The 22,803-nt window shown below is 40.9% G+C and overlaps 1 protein-coding gene across 20 annotated transcripts in view; it reads left to right on the top strand.

Annotated features, from left to right (window-relative positions):
- SH3GL3 (SH3 domain containing GRB2 like 3, endophilin A3) overlaps positions 1-22,803 on the top strand; it is a 165,198-nt gene that overhangs the window by 101,940 nt on the left and 40,455 nt on the right. For 17 of the 20 annotated variants that reach the window (XR_010151471.1, XR_010151470.1, XR_010151474.1 and 14 more), the window contains 5 exons: positions 3,767-3,835; positions 9,632-9,704; positions 13,018-13,161; positions 17,064-17,197; positions 21,090-21,248. Coding sequence is in view for 9 of the 20 variants with exons in the window: in XM_001161355.6 (XP_001161355.3) it covers positions 3,767-3,835; positions 9,632-9,704; positions 13,018-13,161; positions 17,064-17,197; positions 21,090-21,248 (579 nt within the window). In the remaining 11 variants the exon portion in view is untranslated. Of the gene's footprint in view, positions 1-3,766; positions 3,836-9,631; positions 9,705-13,017; positions 13,162-17,063; positions 17,198-21,089; positions 21,249-22,803 lie in introns of those variants that run through there. The other 3 variants (XR_010151472.1, XM_009429711.4, XM_009429713.3) reach the window with 2 other exon arrangements.

Genomic DNA, 22,803 nt, shown 5'->3' with positions numbered 1-22,803 from the left:
CTCTCTAGTGATTGTGGCTTCTTCCACCCAGCTTCCCAAGGCCCCAGTACAAAACCGTGGTTTCTGTTCTGTGCTGATATTGGGGCTATCTGGATCCAGTCACAGAGCTGGAGGGGGTGGGGATGTGACTTGACTGATTCTTTGTTCTTCAGTCTCCTTGGGCCTGCAGATTGCCACATGTGGTAGCATCAGACAGGGGTTTACATCTGAATTTTTTTTCCCAGCCTCATTTGCTTTTCCATCCCCAGCTGTAAGCAGAACTTGAACCCAGACTCTGGTCTCATGGAGCACTTTTAGATCCTTTTGTACTCAGCAGGAACCAGATTGTTGGCTGTCATAGCCTGTGTGCAGGCAAGAAGCCCAGCAGGCCCGAGGCTTCAACCTTGTTCATCATGTTGTGTTTCTGTTCATTTTCAGATTCACAAAAATGTTTATTCTGTTTTTGAGCATTGCTTATCTTTCTGGTTTTCTTTTTTTTGATATTTAATTTATCCTTGCTATGTATTCAAGGCATAAAGAGTGCATATTTTGATATTTAATCTATCCTTGATTTGTATTCAGAGCATAGGGAGTGCATCAGAGTTGAATTTGAATAGTCATCTTCACCAGAAATAGAAGCTTGAGTATTTATATTTAGCTTCCAGCGCCTAGAGGAAATAACCTTGTAACCTTGGAAGGAGGCCAGGTGCCCTGTAGGAATCACGTCTTTTTTATCTTTCTATCCCAAGTACCAGTCATGTCCCTGCACATAGTAGATGCTCAACAAACAATATTTGTTCATTGACTGACCTCTGAAATATAATTAAGTGGCCTAAACAGCTAATGCTATATGTGTATTTATACTTAATGTATCAAAACAGCTAAACACCACTGGGAAATTCAGGAAAAGCAGAAACGAATGATCATGACTCTTAACCTGTGACTCCTGTTGAAAATGATCCCATATGTTGTCTTTTCAAACAAGATATATTCATGTCACTAGTTTCTGTTCCTGAAAGTAGAAACACTACTCCTTCTATTAGACATTTTGGTTTCTGAAAATAGAACAAGGAAAACCTGAACAAGTGTGAACTGGTTCGGATTAAAGGGATTTCGGGTCCAACTCTCCAAGCCAAAGGGATTTTCAAATGGTTATTTTAAAACGTGGATCTACATGTGGGCTTCTGTGGTTTCAATAGTCACAGGAAATGCAGGCCACTGTATCAGTCAGCTTTTGCTATATAACACACCATCCGAAAACACAGCGACTTAAGACAAAAAAAAAAGTTCATTTAGTTTATGATTCTGTGGGTCAGCAATTTGGGCTGGGAGCACTGGGTGGGTGGATGTGCTGGTGTGGTTGATCTCTGCTGGGCTCACTCACCTGTTGCCGGTCAGCCGCCAGGTGAGCTGAGGGCTTGATGGCCCGAGGTTGCTCAGGTGGGATGGCTGATCTCTGATCCACGTGGTCTTTCATTCTCCAACAAGGCAGCCCAGACTTGGTCAGGTGGAAGCAGTCACAGCGGACCTGACAGAGTGAGCAGAAGTATCTGTAGAGCCTCTTTGTGAGTACTGATTTGGAATTTATAGCTATACAGTGTGGTTTACACTCTTCTATTGGCCAAAGCAAGTCGAAGCGTGGAAAAATAGACTGCTTAATGAGAGGAGTTGCAAAGCCTGTGGCCACTTTTGCAGTCTACCATGGCAACAAAACGTGGAGGTGCCACTCCCCACGCCAGGAGAGATTGTGTAACTTTCCTTAGATCCTCAGGCTATTACCTCCAAAGTTGAGAACCAATATGTTGGATGATTTCACTACTGAACAACAACAATGAAAATGTTTAGGAGAGTTAACTGATGGACACATCTGTTAAAACACTGCTTGGTGTGTGGAAATGAAATTTTTCATTTTTTCTATTGGAAGTTATGCCTTGTATCAAGACATTAGGTTAATTCTCTCTGACTTCTGTACTCAGCCTGAAAAGTAAGGATTCTTGTTCAGTGTACCAGATAACTTCTATTATGTGGCAAACCACTCCAAAATTCAGTGGTTTAAAGCAATACCGTTTACTGGACTCCTGTTCCCATGCCTCAGCAGATGGGGCTGATCTCAGCTGGGGTCTCTCACGTTACTGCAGTCACCTGCAGGTCAGCTGGGTGGCTGTGATTCTGGGGATGGACTGGTTGTACCTTGGTGGGTGTCTGGGCCACTTGTTTCTCTCCATTCAGTTAATTTGCCTGGGCTTGCTTGTTCACAGGGTAGCAACAGTGTTTCTAGAGAGTGAGTAGAAGCACACAAGATCTCTTCCTGCCTAGCTAGGCTTGTTTCTGTGGGGTCAAAACAAGTCACAAGCCCAGCCCAGATTCACTAGGTGGGAAGATAGACTCCAACTCTAGCTCGGAGGAACTGTAAAGACGCAGGACAGGGAGGATGGAGAATCCTGGCCATTTTGTAGTCTTCTGTATCTGTTGTCTTCAAGAAATTCCTTCTCACACTTCGAATTTAAGTAAAATACTATCTCCACTTATATTTTTCCTATTAAATAGTAATACTGCATGTGTAATAGTAGTAGTAACTACACTTGTATTTAAAACAACCTGCCATCTTTTCACCTTTAATTGATGGCACCTCCCTTACTGTGGATTTGCATATTCATATTACTATTTTAAGGGCGTAGATTATGTTAATGTGTTTTGCTAAAGAAAATGATTGAACTTATTTTCTTCTTCCAATTTGTCTTCCTCGTTCTTTAATCCAACCCTACTGGTGCCAGACTTGCTTTTCTAAAGGGTTTCTCTGTGTTTGATGAAGACTCTTTAGGGATCTCTCACTCGTACTCTTTAGCTTGGCATTTGAGAATCCCTGTGCTCTGGGCGTTGCGTAACTTTCAGATTTTATTTTCCTCCATTCTTCCTTGTGCACTAGTTTTCACAGTTAAACACAATTTATTGCTGTTTTTTTAGCACATTGGCCATACACAAATTGTCCTCAGCTCTTGGGCAACATTTTTGGTTGTTACAACCGTGTGTGTGTGTGTGTGTCTGTGTGTGTGTCCATGCTTGTAGTACTGGCCTTTAGCAAGTAGAGACCAGGGTTGCTGCTAAACATCTTGCAGTGCACAGGACAGCCCCCACAACAGATAATTATCTGCTACAAATATCAATAAAGCCGAGGCTGAGAAAACCTGTCCTATCCATTCCTGCCCCTGGCTCTTTTTTCCATGCCTCATCCCAGAAGGCCTTTCCTTCAATGCTGCCCGATGAAATGTTCTCTATCCTTAAAATGCCAGCTCAAATGCCACATCTTCTAGGAAACAGATCCTGCATGAACCTACTCCCAGTGCCGTGGGCTGTCTAAGTCCATTCTGTGCATCACTGAAGTGACTACCACTTAGTGCATTTACAGTAATTTGTCTCTAGTACTATTATTTTTTAATGGTTCTTATTGCTCTTTTCCTGTTTTTTAATTGAATGTTTGTGTGTTGACTCTTTGGGTGAACTGTGTGTTCCTTGATGACAGTATCTCTCTTGTCTATGTCCTACAGCACTTACCATGTGTTTTACACATAGTAGGTGCATAATAAATATCTGTTGACTGCATGAGAAATGTATGTCTTCCTGTGCCTTTAGATATGGTTACCCCTTCCAACAATTTTCTTAAAGGAGTTAGTTCAAAAAATCCAACAAGTTGAATCCAAGTTTTTTTGTTTCTGTTTTTAATAATTTAGGTAAAAAACTGTGACAAGAAATCATTGTACAATGCAATTATTTATGTTTATTTCTGCAGCTATTTAGTGAAAAAATAAGTGGTGCTGAAGGAACTAAACTAGACGATGAATTTCTTGACATGGAAAGGGTAAGAGAGCATTTTAATATGTAAATTGATTAGAAACTGACTTTCATGTGATATGAGATATACTGCTATTGTAAAGGATATTCGAGTGGAAATCTAGGATGTTTAAATATAGGTGTGGATTATGCAATCTACAAGGCAGTACTTTCCCACGTCCCAGCCCAAATCAGATCCTCCCCCTGTAGCCACATTCAGTTTGGGCAGGTCGAGTAATGAGATCGATGTGGCTAACTGGCACCCTCTAGTGGCCAGAAGTCAGAATGTGCAAAAGATGGGCAATCTTGGCAGTTACTGCAAGGCCAAAGTAATTGGTAGTATATGTTTTGGAGAATCAAAATGTATTTCTGGGACAAGATTTTTCAAATGCATAATGATTTATTTACTGTGTGGAAGACTTGGGCTCTGCTCCCATGTGTTGCAGGAGCTGCATAGCAAATAACTTTTATCCTGGTTCTGCCTGTAGAACCAGAGTGTGAACTTGGAAAAGTGAATTCATCTTTTTGAACTGATACAGAGATGACAAGTGTGCCCTGCTTGTCTCACATGGATTTTGTGAGAATTATGCAAACATTAACGTATTTGAAATAACTTACAAAAAATATGACGGGCTTGAGACAGAAATGATTGTAACATGCTCCAAAGAAAAATGGTATCATCTCTGTCCCTTAACATGTTTCCCAGTCAGCTGTGTGGAGTTGCTCAGGTGGAGGCAGAACTAGAACCACCAGTATTAACAACATACTGTTTCTTTCCTCATTGTCTGGGCCCTTTAAACATAGCCTTGTTTTAATAATTAGACCCCCCACCCCAGAGGAGAGAGGGAGGAAATGAAGCAAGGCATCCACCCTCAGGTGTAACATCAAGGCTGCAGATACAGTAGGTAGCAGAGATGTCAGCAGGTGCTGGGGAAGGAAGTCCAGCCCCAGGCTGCGCACTGCCTGGGAGAGTATCTCCTCAGGATACCTTGGCTCTGGCCAGCTCATCTTCCAGGGAGTTCTCTGTTTTCTGGATGAGAACTATTAAGTGTCTAGAAATGTTAATGCCTTGAGGGAGAAAAGCTTATTTTGTTTTTGCTTTTGAAAGAAAACTTAATTTCTGAACCTTAAAACCATGGAAACATGTTCACACCATTGACATACCTTAAATTACTTTAAAAAACTCCTAATATACAAATAGGTGATGTATAGCTTTGTTACTAACAAAATGATTCAGTTGAAATGTTAAATTTTAAAAGCATTTTTCCAGAGTTTTAGTTTTGGTTGATGGATTGAGATCCTTCTTGCTTACCTCCTTTTACCTCCAAAAACCCCAGTGAGTTACAGAAGAAATATAAAGTCTATTATCTGTTTTATTACAGCAGTGAAAAGCATGGAAACATATAATACATGACCAGAAGTTTTAAAAACTTTCCAGAAGAGATGCATTAGATGGTATTAGACCACCTAATAAATGATACAGAAATGAGAAAGTAATGGGAAAAAATATTCTATGATTAATGCTAACCATATAAAAATAGAGGAACAATAGTAAAATCAAAATAAAATTTGATGCAAGAGAAGCACTAAATTAAAAAAGCTTTTTAATTATAAAAAGATACAGTCAATGTAGTCTATCAGGAAATTATAATAGTTATGAACCATTCTGCACTACATAACATAGCATCTGAATTTTTAAGGTAGAAGCTGTCAGAAATACATAGACAGTTGATAAAAATGGAAGTAGACTTCACATACCTCTCTCATAAAATAATAGATTAAACTGACAATAATCAATAGGCTCATGGAGGATTTGCATAAAATATGATTAATAACTTTGATTATAAATAAATATAGATATCTGCATTCCCCAAATGGAGAATGTGCATATTTTTCAAATTCCCTTGGAACAAATATGGTTATCAAATATGTACTAGGTTATAGAAAAAAAACTCGATAAATTTCCCAAAGTGATTCCGTAGAACATAAGAATTATAAGGGAAAGTAGAGCTTCTAAATTCTGGATGTTTGGAAATTTAAAAATATGTAAAAATAATTCTTAGTTTAAAGAGGAAATGGAAAGTAAAATGACATTATTTAGGCATGAGTGACAATTCTGTATGTCAAAACCTGTGATATGTGGCTAAACTGTAAATGTGTTTAAAGAAAATAAATGTTGGGAGAAAATGAATAAATCATGCAATCCAAGAAGCTAGAAAAATAACAGCAAATTAAATCACTCTAGGTAGAAGGTAGAAATCAATATGGATAAAAAAAGAGATTAATAAAATAGAAAACAATAACCACAAAAGATCGAAACAATGAAGCCAAGAGCTTTAGAAAAGCTGTAAGACAACAAACCTCTACCAAGTGAGGCCAAGAGGGAGAAAAAGGAAAAACACAAACAAATTACATAAAGAAGAAGAAAGAGGATATGCCCACTGATAGCATTTTTTAAAGAGAATACCGAAAATAAGTGTCAGAAATGAGAGCTGCTAGCAGCTCTCTCACTCAGGGACTGGGCCTAAGGGAGTCAGTGGCACAGGTCTTGGGACACCTCATGGGCAGGGTGCCAGCATTAAACAGAAATTCCAGACTTAACTAACCAAGATGCTGTCATACCAGGTTGACTTCACAAAAAATAATTTTTACCATTCTGCTTCCCTCTATTTTTCTTGATGGTTTGGCAAGATATTTGCATAGCATTTGGTTGACTTGAACAGACACACACACACAACACACACACACACACACACACACAAACACACAATAGTGTCCCTAGTTATTCTAGGAGGGAGATTTTGTTTTTAAGCTACATGAGTTTTTGTTGTTGTTTTTTTGTTTTGTTTTGAATGCTCATCTTGACTCCACATTAGCCAATATGTTTACTCTTCAATTTGTACAGGGTTTATTTCTAGTTTTGATGCTTGGGCTGGTGTGGAGGCAGCTCCAGTATGTGCATGTCAGGGCCTACGAGGTACTTGCAAGTTTTTGGTCATTTGTTTCTTGGGCTTTTTTGTTTCAAAAGATATAAAAAAGATCTGAAGTAGAAAATATCCCCATTCTAATTCCTCTCATCATCATCTTTCAGAGGTGACTCTTAGCTTTGTGGTGGCTTTTCATGTCCAAAAAGGGTTGTATATAGCAAAGGGAGCACTCTAAGTTATATTTTAATTAATATCTAATTTGTTACATTATAAATCTAAAATCCTCATTTTTCTTAAGCTTTAAACTGAACTTATGAATCTTGTTTCCAAATTTAGTAATTTTGCTATACGATGAAAATCATTATAGTTAATTTTCATTTGAGGTTGCATTAATTAACACATATGCTTAACAGATTCAATCCTTAAATATTTACCACCAGTTATATAATTAAGCAAATTCCCTTAGACATTTCAAGCTATAATCACAAAGGCAAGGTACAGGACTCTCTCAAACTTTACATAAAATCTATTAACAGCATTTTCCTAAGCCCTTACATTTCTTGTGACTAATAAGACATAAATATTGAGTTAATCAGATTCTCTTAAACATTTCAACGATCTTGGCAAATAGCTGAACATACCAAAGAGAGCTCAAAGTCACAAAACTTGTTACTAGGCCAAACGCACACTCACATGCCCACTTGCACACACGGCACACAAGTATCAGTAATATAGGTTTGACTTCTTTTTTATCATTTCTGTACTGTCTTTTAAAACTTTCCTGGGGCTCCAGATTAATTTATTTAGCCCAAATTAATGTATTTAGCTAAGGGGAACAAATACGATTTCAGGCTGGATAAGATTGCTTGGTTGCAAACTTGTGACCCTGGCAGGATCATAGTTTTCTAAATTACAAAAATGATTTGTCTTCTATTAGAAATCATTCTGCAGCTTGCTTGCTTTCTATGTATGTACTTTGAATGTCGATCTTCCTTATTTTTTTTCCTTATGATTAAAGAGTATTCCTTTACTTGGGTGTTTCATAATTTATCCATCAGTCTCCTATTGATTTCCATTTTCAATATTACATAAAATGGCCTAACAAACATGTTTTTCCTTCACTGCAATTTGCTTGTGTGTTTCTAAAAGGACAAATCCTTAGAAGTATAATAGCTGGTTTATTAATATGCCCATTAATAAGCACTTCTCCCTTGATCTCCAAAAACGTATCATTTTGCATTCCTGTTGTGTGTTACTCCACACCCATATAATACCTGATATTGAGTATAACTGATTTTAAAAATGTTTTTATCAATCTGGAGAATGTAAAGCATCTCCTTTTTATTTACAGTTCTGAATATTTTTTTCAAATCTTTGTAGGCAGCTTGTGTTTTTCCTCTTTTCCTTCTTTCTTTTTAAGACATGGAGTCTCGCTCTGTTGCCCAGGCTGGAGTGTAGTGGCGTGATCTCGGCTCACTGCAACCTCCACCTTCCAGGTTCAAGCGATTCTCCCACCTCAGCCTCCCAAATAGCTGGGATTATAGGCACCCGTCATCATGCCCGGCTAATTTTTGCATTTTTGTAGAGATAGGATTTCACCATATTGGCCAGCCTGGTCTTGAACTGCTGACCTCAGGTGATCCACCTGCCTCAGCCTCCCAGAGTGCTGGGATTACAGGTGTGTCCCACCGTGCCCAGCCTTTTCCTTCTTTCTTGTTTGTTTAAATGGGAGTTTAGAATATTATGCCACTTTTGTCAAACTTCACATACTCTATGTCTTTTCGTGTTCAGTTTTTAAGTTTTTACGGAGTCAGAATTTTGGTCTTTTTATTTATGACATTTGAACTTCAGGTCCTGGTTAGAAGTTTCTTCCCACTCCAGTATTTCAAAATACTGTTGTCTGTATGTTAGTCGTTTTATAGTCTGATTTTTTTAGGTTGATATTTTTAATCATGTATATAGTATGAAGACTCACTTTACTATCAGCTTGCCAAATTTTAACAAAAAAAAAGAAAAAATTGAAATTATGATGGGATTTGAATGAATTTTGCATGTTAATTTGGGAAGAATGCATATCTTTACAAAATTGAGTTTTCCCATCTAAGAATGTGGTTTTTCAAATAGGTGTTGTGAATTTCTCATAATAGTTATTCTTCATTATTGCATTTTTATTGCTTTTATGAATGAGATCTTTTTCTTTTGGGCTACTGATGGTATAAATAAAGCTATTGCAACTTGCATTTTAACTTTATTGTTTATTCCCATATTAACTCTCTGGTTAACTAACAACCAGAAAGTCCAGGAATGGTTTTGCAGAAGGAAAGATTCAGTCTTAACCAGAAAGGGTTAACTTTCAGGGAACGTTTGGGGAAAACTTTGATGTTAACATCTTCTGACCATAGCACAAATGAATGTGTTTATTGTATTATAATATAATACTAATGATTATGATTCTTTCAGTGTTGATTACGGAGGCAGTTGCTAATATGAATCATTACTGTGGCATCCTTATATAAGTATAGAAATTCAAGTTCACCTAGCAGATAAGGAGAGTTTGGTTCATATCTAGTGTTAGTTTTGAGAGACTTCCAAGTATATCTAATAATCTAGTGGAGCATAATAACTTTTCCAGATTTTCTAAATATTACCTTAATATTCATTTTAATGTTAAAAGGGAAAGTAAAGTTCTCCAACATCACTTGAAGGAAGTGATGTTCCAAAAATCAGAAAGTGAGAAAATATCGCCTCTCCCAAAAATGTTGAAAATGTTCATTTGGATTAAAATCATCATAATCGTGTTAGAAGAATTAAATTAATGAAAATTCCTCCTCTATTTGCTCTTTTGTGATTTTATTGAGTTTGTCATTTACTAACTTTTTTTAAATTTTGCTTTTAAGAAAATAGATGTTACCAATAAAGTTGTTGCAGAAATTCTTTCAAAAACCACTGAATATCTTCAGCCAAATCCAGGTAAAGTTGAAATATTCTCTTGTTCATTTGCTGTCACAGACTCTAATAACCCATGTTTACTTGGTGTTTAGTTGACATAATGTAGAAACAATGTCGTCTGTGTCCCAATAATGAAATTCAGTTTTTAAAGCTGAGTCTCCAGTGACCAAAGGTAGTTGCATTCGGTCCTACTGATGAGAAAGAGAACAGCTATTTTTGTGAATTTCAGTTGACATCATCCGAATGGAGTGCTGGTCATAGCAACAAGAGAGCACTGAGCAAAGGTTTTATGAGTTGCTTCAGAAAGCCACTAAACATTTGGCAAATATTTTCTTACTTCGTTATTTCCTCTTTATAATTTTTTTAAAAATTCTGCCCTTGTGTACTATATACATAAAGGTATATGTTAATTTGAAAAAGCTTTCTCTTCATGGCTTAAATGCTGGAGAAACAAGGTGTGGTGAATACGAAAGACTGCTTAAATCCAGTGTCACATCAGCTTCGCCACTGAAGGTCTGGATTTCTAGGTCCCCAAGCAGCATCTATTGACGAGATTTTCCCAGGTTGTAAATTATAGAAACCAATAGAGGGCGCCCAAGCCTTGAGTTCTGTGGATTTCTGAAGCCACCTTTCCTTTTTAGGAATTTATTATCTGCGTAGAGTTCCTGTGATTCCCTTGACTGTAGGAATCAGCACAAACCTAACCATTTGAAAATTGAGAAAGTAAAAATTTAAGAATATAAATTTTATCCGATGTATCCAGGCAGGTCTAAAGTTCTTTACAATTGTATTGATGATAATAGCTTTGAAAACCATAAAAATATATCTTCTCCTCCCTGGCCACATCAGTGATTGAAATCAGCCACACAAATTTCTTTTCCCGATATATCAGTCAACAAATATTTAATATGTGCTTTCTCTGCACTAGAGGATTTCGGGGTGCTGGAGTACACTATGAAATCAGACAGATACTTCACCCTCAACCAGCTGACTCTTGAATGGGATAAGGAAGTGCTGGCCAACAATAAAAGTGTCACCACTGGCTAGAGGTCTCTGGTTATTCCTAGAGAAGAGGCAGCCCTAGCAACCTCTTATCCAGTTTAATGGCTCTCACCCACATACCTGCTGCGTCCCACATCCCCCTCCAACAGTGGGAAAGTTGGGCAGAGAGAGAGAGAGAGAGTGTGTGTGTGTGTGTGTGTGTGTGTGTGTGTGTGTGTAGTGTGTGAGAGTGAAGCCTTTGGGCTTGGGGACCTGGAGGATAAATGCTTTGAGGATAAATGTGAGGTTCAAAAGTCCGGCACTGGCCAGGCACAATGGCTTATGCCTGTAATCCCAGCACTTTGGGAGGCCAAGGCATGATGATTGCTTGAAGCCAAGAGTTCGAGACCAGCCTGGGCAATGTAGCAAGACTCTATGTCTACAAAACATTTTCAAAATTAGCCAGGTGTGGTAACACGTCTGTAGTCCTATTTTTACTCAGGAGGCTGAGGTGGGAGGATCGCTTGAACCCATGAGTTTGTGGCCACAGTGGGCCATGATCATACCACTGCACTACAGCCTGGGCAACAGTTGTTGTTTCAAAACAACAACAAAAAAGGCTGGCACTGTGAATGTCAGGTGAATGTGAGTGGCACTCACAGCTGGCACGGGAATGTCACTACTCACAGTGCATTCTACTGCTGGAGATGCAGAATCTTAGGCTCAACCCAGACCGATGGAATCACTCTACATTTTAACAAGATCCTTGGGTTATTTACATACACATTAAAGTTTGGGAGGCACTGATTTAAAATACATTAAAAATAGTACAAAATTATTAAAGTAGGAAAAAAAGTGTATCTCTTGACTATCTAAAAGTATCTCAAATACCACAAACTAGTATGTGATTCACTCTCTCACCTACAGGATGAAATCTCAAATCCTTAGCTTGGTGTTCAATTCATAGTCACATTTTCCCATAGCTATCTCCCACTTTGTCCTGTATTAATATCATTTTACGTCAAACCAGCCTACTCCTTGTCCACTGATTATGCCACAGTATTCCCTCTTCTACACGTTACTGACACTATTCTCTGTACTTTTTAGGGCATCTTTCCATCTTTCTTCAGCATATTGCCGCCTTTCCCTTGCCCTGCACCACAATGGACTTTATTTTCATAATTATGTCCTGTATATTCTGCCTCCCAGTAACTAGACTTTGAGCTCCTTGAGGGCAAAGCCTGTCTCTGGAGTCCCAGTAATGAGCACAGTGTGTTGTTGCACAGGGCCCAGTGCAACAATGAGTAAATACTCATTGCCTGAGTCAGAGGAAGGAAAGGAAGGTAAGACACAGTGATCCGCATCACCTCCCTAGGGAGCAGAGGCTGAGCTGCACCTTGGGACCAGCCACACAAGGCTAGTGTTCACTAGGGGTGGGGTGGTCTGTCCCCTCCTATGATTCTGCCTCCTAAACAGCAGCACCTGCCTGCCATAATACTGAAAATCATTAGGCTCAATCAGTCCTTGGGAGCAGAGTGTGTGCGCGTGTGCGTGCGCGCGCATGTGGTGTGTGTTAATGACCAGTTGGTTGTTTGAAACATCCTCCTTGGCAATTCTATTTTTGTTTACATTTAAACAAACAAACAAAAAGCATGTCAGTGTCACACAGGTGTCAGTGTCTGACTTCACGTGTCAGCAGCTGCAAGCTTTCCAAAGGGTCTCACTCGAGGGGTGGTGCTCAGGAAAGCCTGGTCACTATTATTTCAAGTCAGCAATGTGCGCCATCATTTCTTTTTTTCTTTCTTTCTTTTTTTTATTTTTTGAGACAAAGTCTCGCTCTTGTCCCCCAGGCTAGAGTGCAATGGCGCGATCTTGGCTCACTGCAACCTCTGCCTCCCGGGTTCAAGCAATTCTCCTGCCTCAGCCTCCCAAGTAGCTAGGATTACAGGCATGTGCCACCACGCCCAGCTAATTTTTTGTATTTTTAGTAGAGACAGGGTTTCTCCATGTTGGTCAGGCTGGTCTTGAACTCCTGGCCTCAGGTGATCTGCCGGCCTTGGCCTCCCAAAGTGTTGGGATTACAGGTGTGAGCCACTGCACCCAGCCGATGTGCGCCATCATTTCTGTGGTTCATCGTGGCTGCGGAACAGTGCACTTAGCACCCACCTTGGTAAAGAACCTAGAAAATTACCTGAGAAAATTAAATAGTTCACACACACAATTGTTTCAGGCCTCAGGTCTCTGGCATTTTGTTTAAGGTGACCTCAGTTTTGGCAGCTGCATTTATTAAATGCTATGTACCTGTCACTCCACCTTGTAACTTTAAAGAATTACAAATGACAATGTTTTTAAGCATACAGAGCTAAGCTAGGAATGCTGAACACTGTGTCGAAGATCCGAGGGCAGGTGAAGACCACAGGATACCCGCAGACGGAAGGCTTGCTGGGGGACTGTATGCTGAAATATGGGAAGGAGCTCGGGGAAGACTCCACCTTTGGTGAGTTATTCAGAGATCACCTGGGGGAGCTGAGAACTCCTCCAGTATGGTTTTAGGTTATACACAAACCCTTCAGTCTAACAACCTTTGTTATTTTTCCATATTACCAAAGTGATACATGTTAATTGCAGGAGGTTTAGAAAACATAGGTAAGTAAAATAAAGAAAAATGCTAACATCACCCATAATCCCATATCCACTGATAGGCCCAATTAAACTCTGTTGTGTATCTTTTTTTTTTTTTTTTTTTTTTTTTTTTTGAGACAAAGTCTATGCCCAGGCTGGAGTGCAGTGGTGCTATCTTGGCTCACTGCAGCCTCCACCTCCCAGGTTCAAACAATTCTCATGCCTTAGCCTCCCGAGTAGCTGGGATTACAGGCTCAAGCCACCACGCCTGACTAATGTTTTGTATTTTTAATAGAGACAGGGTTCGCCATGTTGGCCAGGCTGGTTTTGAACTCCTGACCTCAAGCGATCCGCCTGCCTCAGCCTCCCAAACTGCTGGGATTACAGGAGTGAGCCACTGCACTTGGCTTGTTGTGTATCTTTTATGCCTTGTTTATTCTTATATGTATTCATATGTACTTTTAAAAACTACAGTAAGGCTATAGTACATATACTCTTTGGTAACACTGACTATATAATGATCCATATAGTAAAATAATTAATCTTCCATGATATTGTTTTTAATGGCTACATAACATTCCATGTATCATAGTTTGTTCAGTCAATCCCATTTACTAAATAAATGTTTCTTTATGTAAAAACATTTTACATAGCATTTACAATAACCATTTTCATAGGTAAATCTTTGGGGATATCCAAAATTATATTCTTTGACATAATTTAGATAACATGTCTAGTACAAAATTGCTGAGTCAAGAGTATGCTTATTTTTCAGGTTTTGAAAGCATATTCCCAACCTACCCTTCAGAAGGGTTACACTCATTTGACACTGTTGCCAGGAGTGAGTGAGGGTATATTTCTCTACACAGTTCCTAACCCTAGAGATTATCTTTTTAGTTTACTTTTAAATAACTGATCATTTGATATGTAGTATACAAAAATGATATCTCATTGCTGTTTTAACTCCATCTTTTGGATCACGTGTGAGGTGGAATTTTTATTTGTGTTTGTCATTGTTTTTGTGAATTGTGTGTTTGTGTCCTTAGCCTGCTTTTGCATCAGGAGGTCCATTTTTTCCCCTCCTGTCTCATGAGCTCTTTAAATGGTCAGGATATTTGCTCATTGTCTGTCTTGTATGTTGATGAAGCTTTGTCCCAGGTAAGCATTTGCCTTCAGACCTTGTATATGAAGGTCATTTCAATGGAGAGAGATTTTTATTTTTTATTTACTGAAGCTCTTTAGTCTTCCTATATGGTTTCTAGCTTTTTGGAATCATGTTTAGAAAATCTTTTTCATCCCACTCCCTGGCAAATGATATAAACATTTATTTATACTTGTTTTTGAATCCTGTATTTTCTTTTATTGCCTTTAAATTTCCAAGCTTCTGCATTTATTGGAGCTACAGTGCAATAGGGTTCTAATTTTGTTTTCTAACAAATAAATAGCTTGTTTCAGTACTTTTGAAAAGTCCAACTTTCTCCTGATGATTTGAAATGATTCTTTTATTATAGGCTAAATTATTATACATTAAAGTTGTTTATGGTCTTTCTCTTCCGTTTCTTGATCTATATCCTGTTTGATTCAGTGTCATATTGTTTTAAGTATTGAAGTTTTAAAACATACTTTAATATATTTTACTAAAAATTTACGTATTGTATTGCAAAAAGTTCACGGACACACTTACTGGTTTTATTTTTGCAGGTGAAACTTAAGTCCCTTTTATTTAAAAAAGTCATTAAATTTTGATTGAGATTCATTTAAATTAATACATTAAATTGAGGATGAATTGGATTTAATATATTAAGTGTTCCCAAAGAATTTGGTATATTTGCTATTCATGTAGTGGTAACAAGGCAGGAGATGGAAGAGATGGAAGTTGAGAAATCAAATATTTGGCCACAGTAATCATTCTAGGAAATTGGAGGAAATATCTTTTGAAAAAAATGTTAAAACTCAAGCATTAAAACATGAATTAATTAGTGACAAAGGGTAATATTATCCCTCCGAGCAGTATAATGTGAATTTTATTTTATTCTAAGGGCCAATGGGGACAAGATGGCCTATTTCTTACTCTGAAGGCACATCAGTGAAGGGAGCAGGTGAAACTGCCAGGCAGGCCTTGAAATCCAAGGACATTCCTGCCGTGCATCTGGCCTTGGCGACAGCCAGACAATTTGGTAGCTTCCCAGGTGCTCAGCAACCGAAAGAAACTTGGGATGAGGAAGAGAGCTGATGTCAGCAGGGCATCAGGAACAGATGGATTTCTGCTGTTCCAAGGAAGAGGCTGTGCGGTTGGATGTTTTCTTTTGGGGGGCCACATGCTGGGACCTCCTACAGTACAGAAACCTCAGTAGGTGGAGGCTGAGCCCCACACCCGTGGAATTCGACAGCGCCAGTCTCAGGCAAGGAGAGGGAATGTTGATTCCAGGGAGGTGGCGGCCCATGTTCAGAGCATCATCTTTGGAGTCTACAATGTATTTGAAAATGTTTCTGTCAAGGCGAAATGAGCTGACATTGTGAGGCACTGGCACTGGTGGCAGAGGGGCTGTGTGGGGGGTCAGGCAATACCATTTCTCACCATTTGGGCAGGAAAGAGTCTACAGGCTAGGAAGGGACATTTCATCTTCATTTAGGAATTATTTAGACACACTTGGGAGAGTTGAGCTAAGGAAATTTAGCTTCCAAGGAGGAATGAAGCTACCACTGGGTCCGTATGGAGTCCTGGGAAGCCTTAGTTTAGAGTAATGGTTCCTACTTCTGTTTTGCAAGGTCCTCTTTAGTATCTTTCTGTTTTTTTTTTTTTTAAGGGAGGTGAGGCACATGTTGCCATCTCTATTTTACAGGTAAGTAAGTTGTCCATGCCCTCACCTGGTGGGTGAAACAACTCAAAGGTCAGACTTAGGCTGGGCTTTACGGTCTTCTTCAAGCCTAGGAATCGAGCAACCCAATCTCCATCTTTTTACAAGATCAATTTGGAAAAACCCAAATATAGGAAAAATAGTTCATTCTAGTGCAGCATTTCCCAGGGATGTTTTCTAGAGACCCTGCAACCCTCATTGTAGAGAACTAGAGGGCACCTGGTTTGCAATAATCTGGCAAATTACTGCCGATTAACCGGACTGAGATACCACACTGTAATCCAGGAAAAACTACCTGCCACTACCAGAGCCAGGAAGGCTGGCCTGGGCTCCAATGCACCAGCAGACCCCCACCCCACCCTGCTGACAGGATGTCCCATGTGACACCGGCAGGCTTTTTTTGACATCAGAGAGGTCAGGGAGGCTTAGAACCTTCTAGAAGGATACAGGGAGTAGTCTTGAGAAGATCCCACGGCTAGAAGCTGAGATGTTTTGTTGGTTTATTTCTATTGTAATTTTTACTGGTTAACACTTAGCCCCATGAGTGAATCCTTTCATTGTTTACAAAGAGATTTTATTCTCAAGCTTCTAAGGAACCCTCCGTGCCAGTTTCCCAAATTACCAGTTTTTTAGAAAGGATCTTTATCCCCATCTAGTGGTCCAAATGGTAAGTACTTCGGTCTGCTAGCCTCAGTTGTATTTTCTGTGGTGGTGAAAGTGCAGACCATAGAGAGGAAAATACAGAAAATAGGAAGGCTTGCTTTTTCTTTTTCATTCTGATCTAGGATTCAGAGGTCCCGGAGCAAGGACCTTGCTATGCCATCATCCACACATTTTTGGTAAAGAATGAAATAAATAGCACTGTTAACCTGGAGTAGTGTTCCCAAAGAACCTTTTGTATTTATGTTTTCTATTCAAGGCAATGCATTGATAGAAGTTGGTGAATCCATGAAGCTAATGGCTGAGGTGAAAGACTCTCTTGATATTAATGTAAAGCAAACTTTTATTGATCCACTTCAGTTACTACAAGATAAAGATTTAAAAGAGATTGGGGTAAGTGTTCCAGGGTATAAATATACCTGTTGCTACGTAAGATGATGTTTATATTTAAAATCACTAGAACGTTTCAGCAGACTGAAAGCATCATCTTATGATGCTTGTGGGTAGGGTAAAAATAACTCAGTTCTATTTTCCTGGGCTCACTGGGAAAGAGTGCCAGGATCCATTAGTCCTATCTGCCCTGGAGATGAAGCAGGATAATGGGAGGGAATGTAAGCCATGTTCTTTCAGCTGGAAATTCTGTATTTAGTTGAAGCCAGCTCTAAGCCAGGCTAAACAAAGTAATTACATAACTTTATAGTGGATTTCTTATTATCAAAATCGTACCATAGTTGCATGTTTTGATGCGTTGCCCTGGTGGTCATTATTTTCCATTACTTCTCAAGAAGATCAATACCTAGAAATTGAATTTTTCATTTGGAAAACTGTTAAAAATGGCGTGCATGGGAATTTTCAGGTACCTGGAGATAATTGCATGCCACTTGCATGGTGGCATTTTTGTAGATGTGCAAAAACAGCCCCGAGACTTCTACCCCACCAGTGACTTCCACTCTGGAGGTACAAGCACCGTCTTATGGATATGTACAGAAGATGTTTCTCCAGGTGCCTTCAGCATGATCTCAACTTGGAGGTCATTTGAGCCTTGGGCATATCCTGTTTTCCCTTCTTCAGACCTATTGATTCTCAAAGTGTGGTCCCTGGACCAGCAACATCAGCATCACTTGTGAGAAATGCAAATTATTGGGCCCCATCCCTTATCTCCTGAATCAGATATCTTATGGGTGAAGCCCAGCAAGTCTGTGTTTTATAAAGTCCTCCAGGTGATTCTGATGCACGCTAATGTTCAGAAACCACTGTTTCAGCCCATCCTTTCCAGAACTCGAGGGGGAAGTGTGAACCCCCACTGGTCTAGCCTATGTGACAGAGATGAGGCTGGTGGGATGTGTGAGCTTGGGTGGCCTTCCCTGCTTGGACCGTGGGCCTTGAGGTGGCTCCATATTCCAGGGGCCAGAGAAGGAACTGATGGATGTCAGATTATTGGTTCTTCCTTTGTTCATTCATTGATTTATTTATTCATCCATCAACTGTGTATAGCCTGCTCTGCCCTGCTACAGTGGTGGGCACTGGCCATATGTGGCTAAACAAGACCTGGTGCATGCCCTTGTGAAGCTCACAGGTGTAGGGTAGAGAGACAAGTAAACAGATACCATGCACTTTGACAGTTGTTGGAGAGATGAGCCCAGGGACATGAAGGAGAAGCACCTCCTTCAGCCTGGATGGGTCAGGGAAGGCTTCTCAGAGGAGGAGAAGCTGGCTAATGCAGACTGGGAGACTGGGGTGGGCAAAATATCCAGCACAAGCTGACCAGAGGGCCAGGGCTGTGAGAGCAGGCGGGCTCGGGGACCTCGGTTGTGTGATATGGCCAGGGGATAGGGTGTGTAGGGGTGGGGGTGCAATGGAGGGAGGAAAGGCTGAGAGTCACGGAAAGCCCTGGGTGCCTGTCCAGGCAATGTATTTAGAATTTCTGCTGAAAGCAAAGGGTATGAGGGAGAATTCAGGAAGTTTGAGTGAGAAATGAAAGCATCCATTCAGGAGCTCCCTAAACATCCCACTCCCCACCTGCACACCCCTTGGCCCCGACACTCATACCATCCTCTTCTTCCATCTCAGGGGAAACATGTCCCTGTTGCTCTCAAGCCAGTCCTCCTCTGGTCCGCAGGGTCTGTCACCTCTCACCTCCTCAGGGCCGTTGTGACATCCATCGTCCTCTCTGCTATATCTTCATTCTTTCCCTTTCTGTCTGTTGGCTTCTTCCTGTTAACATTTACACACATCAGCACAGCTGCCCTTGACCCCTGGTGTCACATCTCACTCCCGCCTGTCCATTCTCCAGCCCACAGCCAGGGCACCCTTTCTGAGCTGCAAACCTTCCTGGCTGCCCACTGACAGTGGGGTGAAGATACAGACCCTCAGCCCTTCACAGCCTGGCCCCTCCTTTCCTCTGTGGCCTTATTGCCACCCCTTCCCCACATGAACTCTGCCCAGCCTCACTGAATTATTTCCAGCTCCCTGGTGACATTTTGCTTTGTGCTTTCTCGCTATTTGCTGTCTTTGTCCTTTCACCCCTTCTCCTGGCTGTCACCTCACCCCTCAGCTCGGACGTGCTTTCCTTTGGGAAGCTGTTTGTTCTTTCGCTAGACTTCGTGGGGTATCCCTTCTGTGCCCCTGTGTCATGAGCACTGTTGCTTACCTTTTGCTCATGTTGGGCAGTCCATTCCTCGGGGTGAGTGATCGTGGTTTGTTCCTTGTAGTCACAAGCCTGCCACGTGGTTTGTGCTCACACATTATTTTATTTTTTTAATTTTAATTTTTGTGGGTACGTAGTAGGTGTATATGTTGGTGGGGTACAGGAGATGTTTTTACAAATTATTTTTGAATGGTTGATTCTAGAGAAGTGACAGTCTGGGTTCTGGGGATGCCAAAACATCTCCCCCAAATGCACAGTTGTAAAACCAAATGCCTCCTTTGCTGACATATAGCAAGTTTTATTTCTTCTTGTGCTGTCATCATGGAGGAAGGTCATATGAAAAGTCAGCATTGCTCCTCCACCTGGCCAACCACAGACACATATGTGGTCCTGAGTAGTAAGTGGGTGAAATGTGTAAAACACACTTATTCTGAAATGTTGCAGTTCTCTATGCAACAAAATAGTTTTCTAAATGCCATCTTGTTACTCAGCTGCTGTTTGATACAGAACTGTAAATCTAAACTTAAATTATGTGGATGATGGAAAGTTAAGAGTCCAAGGTTTAGGAAGCCTTTCATAGTCTCAACTATGCTCTGTGTCGCTCAGAAATCGGGGGTCAGGGGCCTGTTCATTTGACATACGGCTGACTTTCAGGTGTTCATGTAGAGGTACAGAGGGATTAGGGACCAGCCCAAAGTCACAGAGCAAGGAGAGAGATGTTTCTGACTCTCTGGGTCTTGTGTGCTCTTTTCACCGAGTCATGGAAGTTAGAAGCAGTGCTTCCTGCTAAAATGAATAGTGCAAGCTATCCCCATGCTTCAGTGGGATGATCAGTTTCTACATACACTTTCGATGCCCGGTATCTGATTTCCGAGGATTACAGCCATAAACTCTCCAGGGACCCCTCCCTTGTCCTGTATAGCTATCCCACTCGACACTGTTTCTGACACGGGGTCTCTCTGCTTGGACACAAACTGTGATGGGAAACCTACTGCTACGCAAGGCAGGCTGTTCCATGAGTGGACAGTTCTAACTGTTATATTTTGTTAAAGCGGTTATAATATTGTTTAGAAATTTTACTGTTTCAGAGGTTGTCTGTGAATCTCTCTCCTTTGCATTCATTAACAGCGTTTTACACAACTTATTTCTTGATTGTTTGGGAACTTTACGGAGATCCGTTAATATTCTAAGGGATTGTAGAAGTTTGTGATTTTATAGTCTACTACTTAGTCAGGAGTTGACAATAGTGCCAAAAGAAATGTTCCTACTGTGTTTTGTTTGGTTAACCTGGTTAGAAATTATCTGGACATTAAGAAGGCTGAAGTGAGGGATCGTATAAAGAACGTTGGAAAATAAGATCTGAGCATGGCTACTGCATCATTACATTCCATAAAGACACTCATTCATTCTATCACCGATCTGTCCATTCATTCATTCATTCCACAAATATTCCTGGAGCACCTGAAGTGAGGGGAGCCTCCATCAGGAGCTGAGGTGCTCCCAACAGCAGTGTAAGGTGGGTTCCTGCCCTCTGGAATCTAGGCCGAGAAAAAGCAATGACCATTTTAATAGAAATAATTTTTTGTGCCAGGTTTTGAATGTAGCACCTCTCTGAGGGACTCCATTCTCTTTTTTCAGCATCACCTGAAAAAGCTGGAAGGCCGCCGCCTGGATTACGATTATAAAAAGAAACGAGTAGGTAAGATACCAGACGAAGAAGTCAGACAAGCGGTAGAAAAGTTTGAAGAGTCAAAGGAGTTGGCTGAAAGAAGCATGTTTAACTTTTTAGAAAATGATGTAAGTATTTAAACCAAATAGGAGATTTTAATGTAAATGAACGAAACATTGAATGTATGACTATGATCGGCATGTTGAAAAACTCTAAAGCAGGAGTGTCCAATCTTTTGGCTTCCCTGGACCACACATAAAATACACTAATACTAACAATAGCTGATGAGCTTAAAAAAACAATCTTTTTTTTTTGAGACGGAGTCTCGCTCTGTCACCAGGCTGGAGTGCAGTGGTGCCATCTCGGCTCACTACAACCTCCGTCTCCTTGGTTCAAGTGATTCTCATGCCTCAGCCTTCTGAGTAGCTAGGATTACAGCCACGCACCACCACACTCGGCTAATTTTTGTATGTTTAGTAGAGATAGGGTTTCACCATGTTGGCCAAGAGGGTCTCGATCTCCTGACCTCGTGATCTGCCCGCCTGGGCCTCTCAAAGTGCTGGGATTAAAGGTGTGAGCCACCACCCCCGTCCAATCTCATAATGTTTTAAGAAAGTTTATGAGTTTGTGTTGGGCCACATTCAAAGCCATCCTGGGCCACATGTGGCTTGTGGGCCACAGGTTGGACAAACTTGCTCTAAAGCCTTAGTTGTTATGCAAGTTTCTAGAATTTTCTCCTATCTCCTGCCTGAGAGATTGATTGCTTCAGACATCCAGCAAGCCCTGACTCACATCTTTTTTTGGAGACAGGGTCTCACTCTGTTGCCCAGGCTGGAGTGCAGTGGCACGATTGTGACTCACTGCAGCCTCGACCTCCCAGGCTCAAGTGATCTTCCCACCTCAGCCTCCTGGATAGCTGGGATCACAGGCATGCCACCAAACCCGGATAATTTTTTGTCAAGATGGGAGTTTCGCCATGTTGCCCAGGCTGATCATGAACTCTTGGGCTCAAGCCACCTACCCGACTCAGCCTCCCAAAGTGCTGGAATTACAGGTGTGAGCCACCACGCCAGCCCCTGACTCAATATCTTAAATCTTGAGGAGTCCTGTTTATCCCAGGATTGCTTCAGAGGTTGTCTCTGAAGATTGCTAAGTGGACTGGCTTTTGTATGTGAGGCCATAGGATTTATGGTTTCACAGGAGAATGAAAAGTCGAGGTCATGTAGTAATTTGCCATTTTGCTGAGACTGAAAAGTACTTGGCAAGGCAGATGGTTAAGGGAGAGCAGCTCTCTTAGCTGGGGGGCGGACAGCCGCTGTCATCCCCCAGCTCTCTGGTGCCTTTACCTGTCATAGCCCACATTGAGGACACAAAAGCATGACCCAAATTTTTCAGCTGTTCCATAGTGGTGCTTGTGGGCTCAGGAATTTTGAAGGTCTCGGATCTTATCCCTCAGAAGTGCCAATCTTCTATTGTACTGTGGTTCCTGCCATTTGCTTTGATTTGATTTGTCCAAGTAAAGTCAAATGAAATGGAATTAAGGAGGACGGTGACTCCTGACCAGGCAACACGCAGCTGGGGGTGGCCTCCCTGCTCGGCCTTGGGTTTAAGGGGCCATTGGCACTTTGACTGCCTGAGTGGAAGAGGTGTCAGCCACCTGCCTCCCTCCGGAGCCCCTGCCCT

Source organism: Pan troglodytes, chromosome 16 (assembly GCF_028858775.2).
Source record: "Pan troglodytes isolate AG18354 chromosome 16, NHGRI_mPanTro3-v2.0_pri, whole genome shotgun sequence".
Taxonomy (NCBI): domain Eukaryota; kingdom Metazoa; phylum Chordata; class Mammalia; order Primates; family Hominidae; genus Pan; species Pan troglodytes.
Note: the sequence above shows the minus strand (reverse complement) of the source record. Positions and strands in the feature narration are given on the sequence as shown.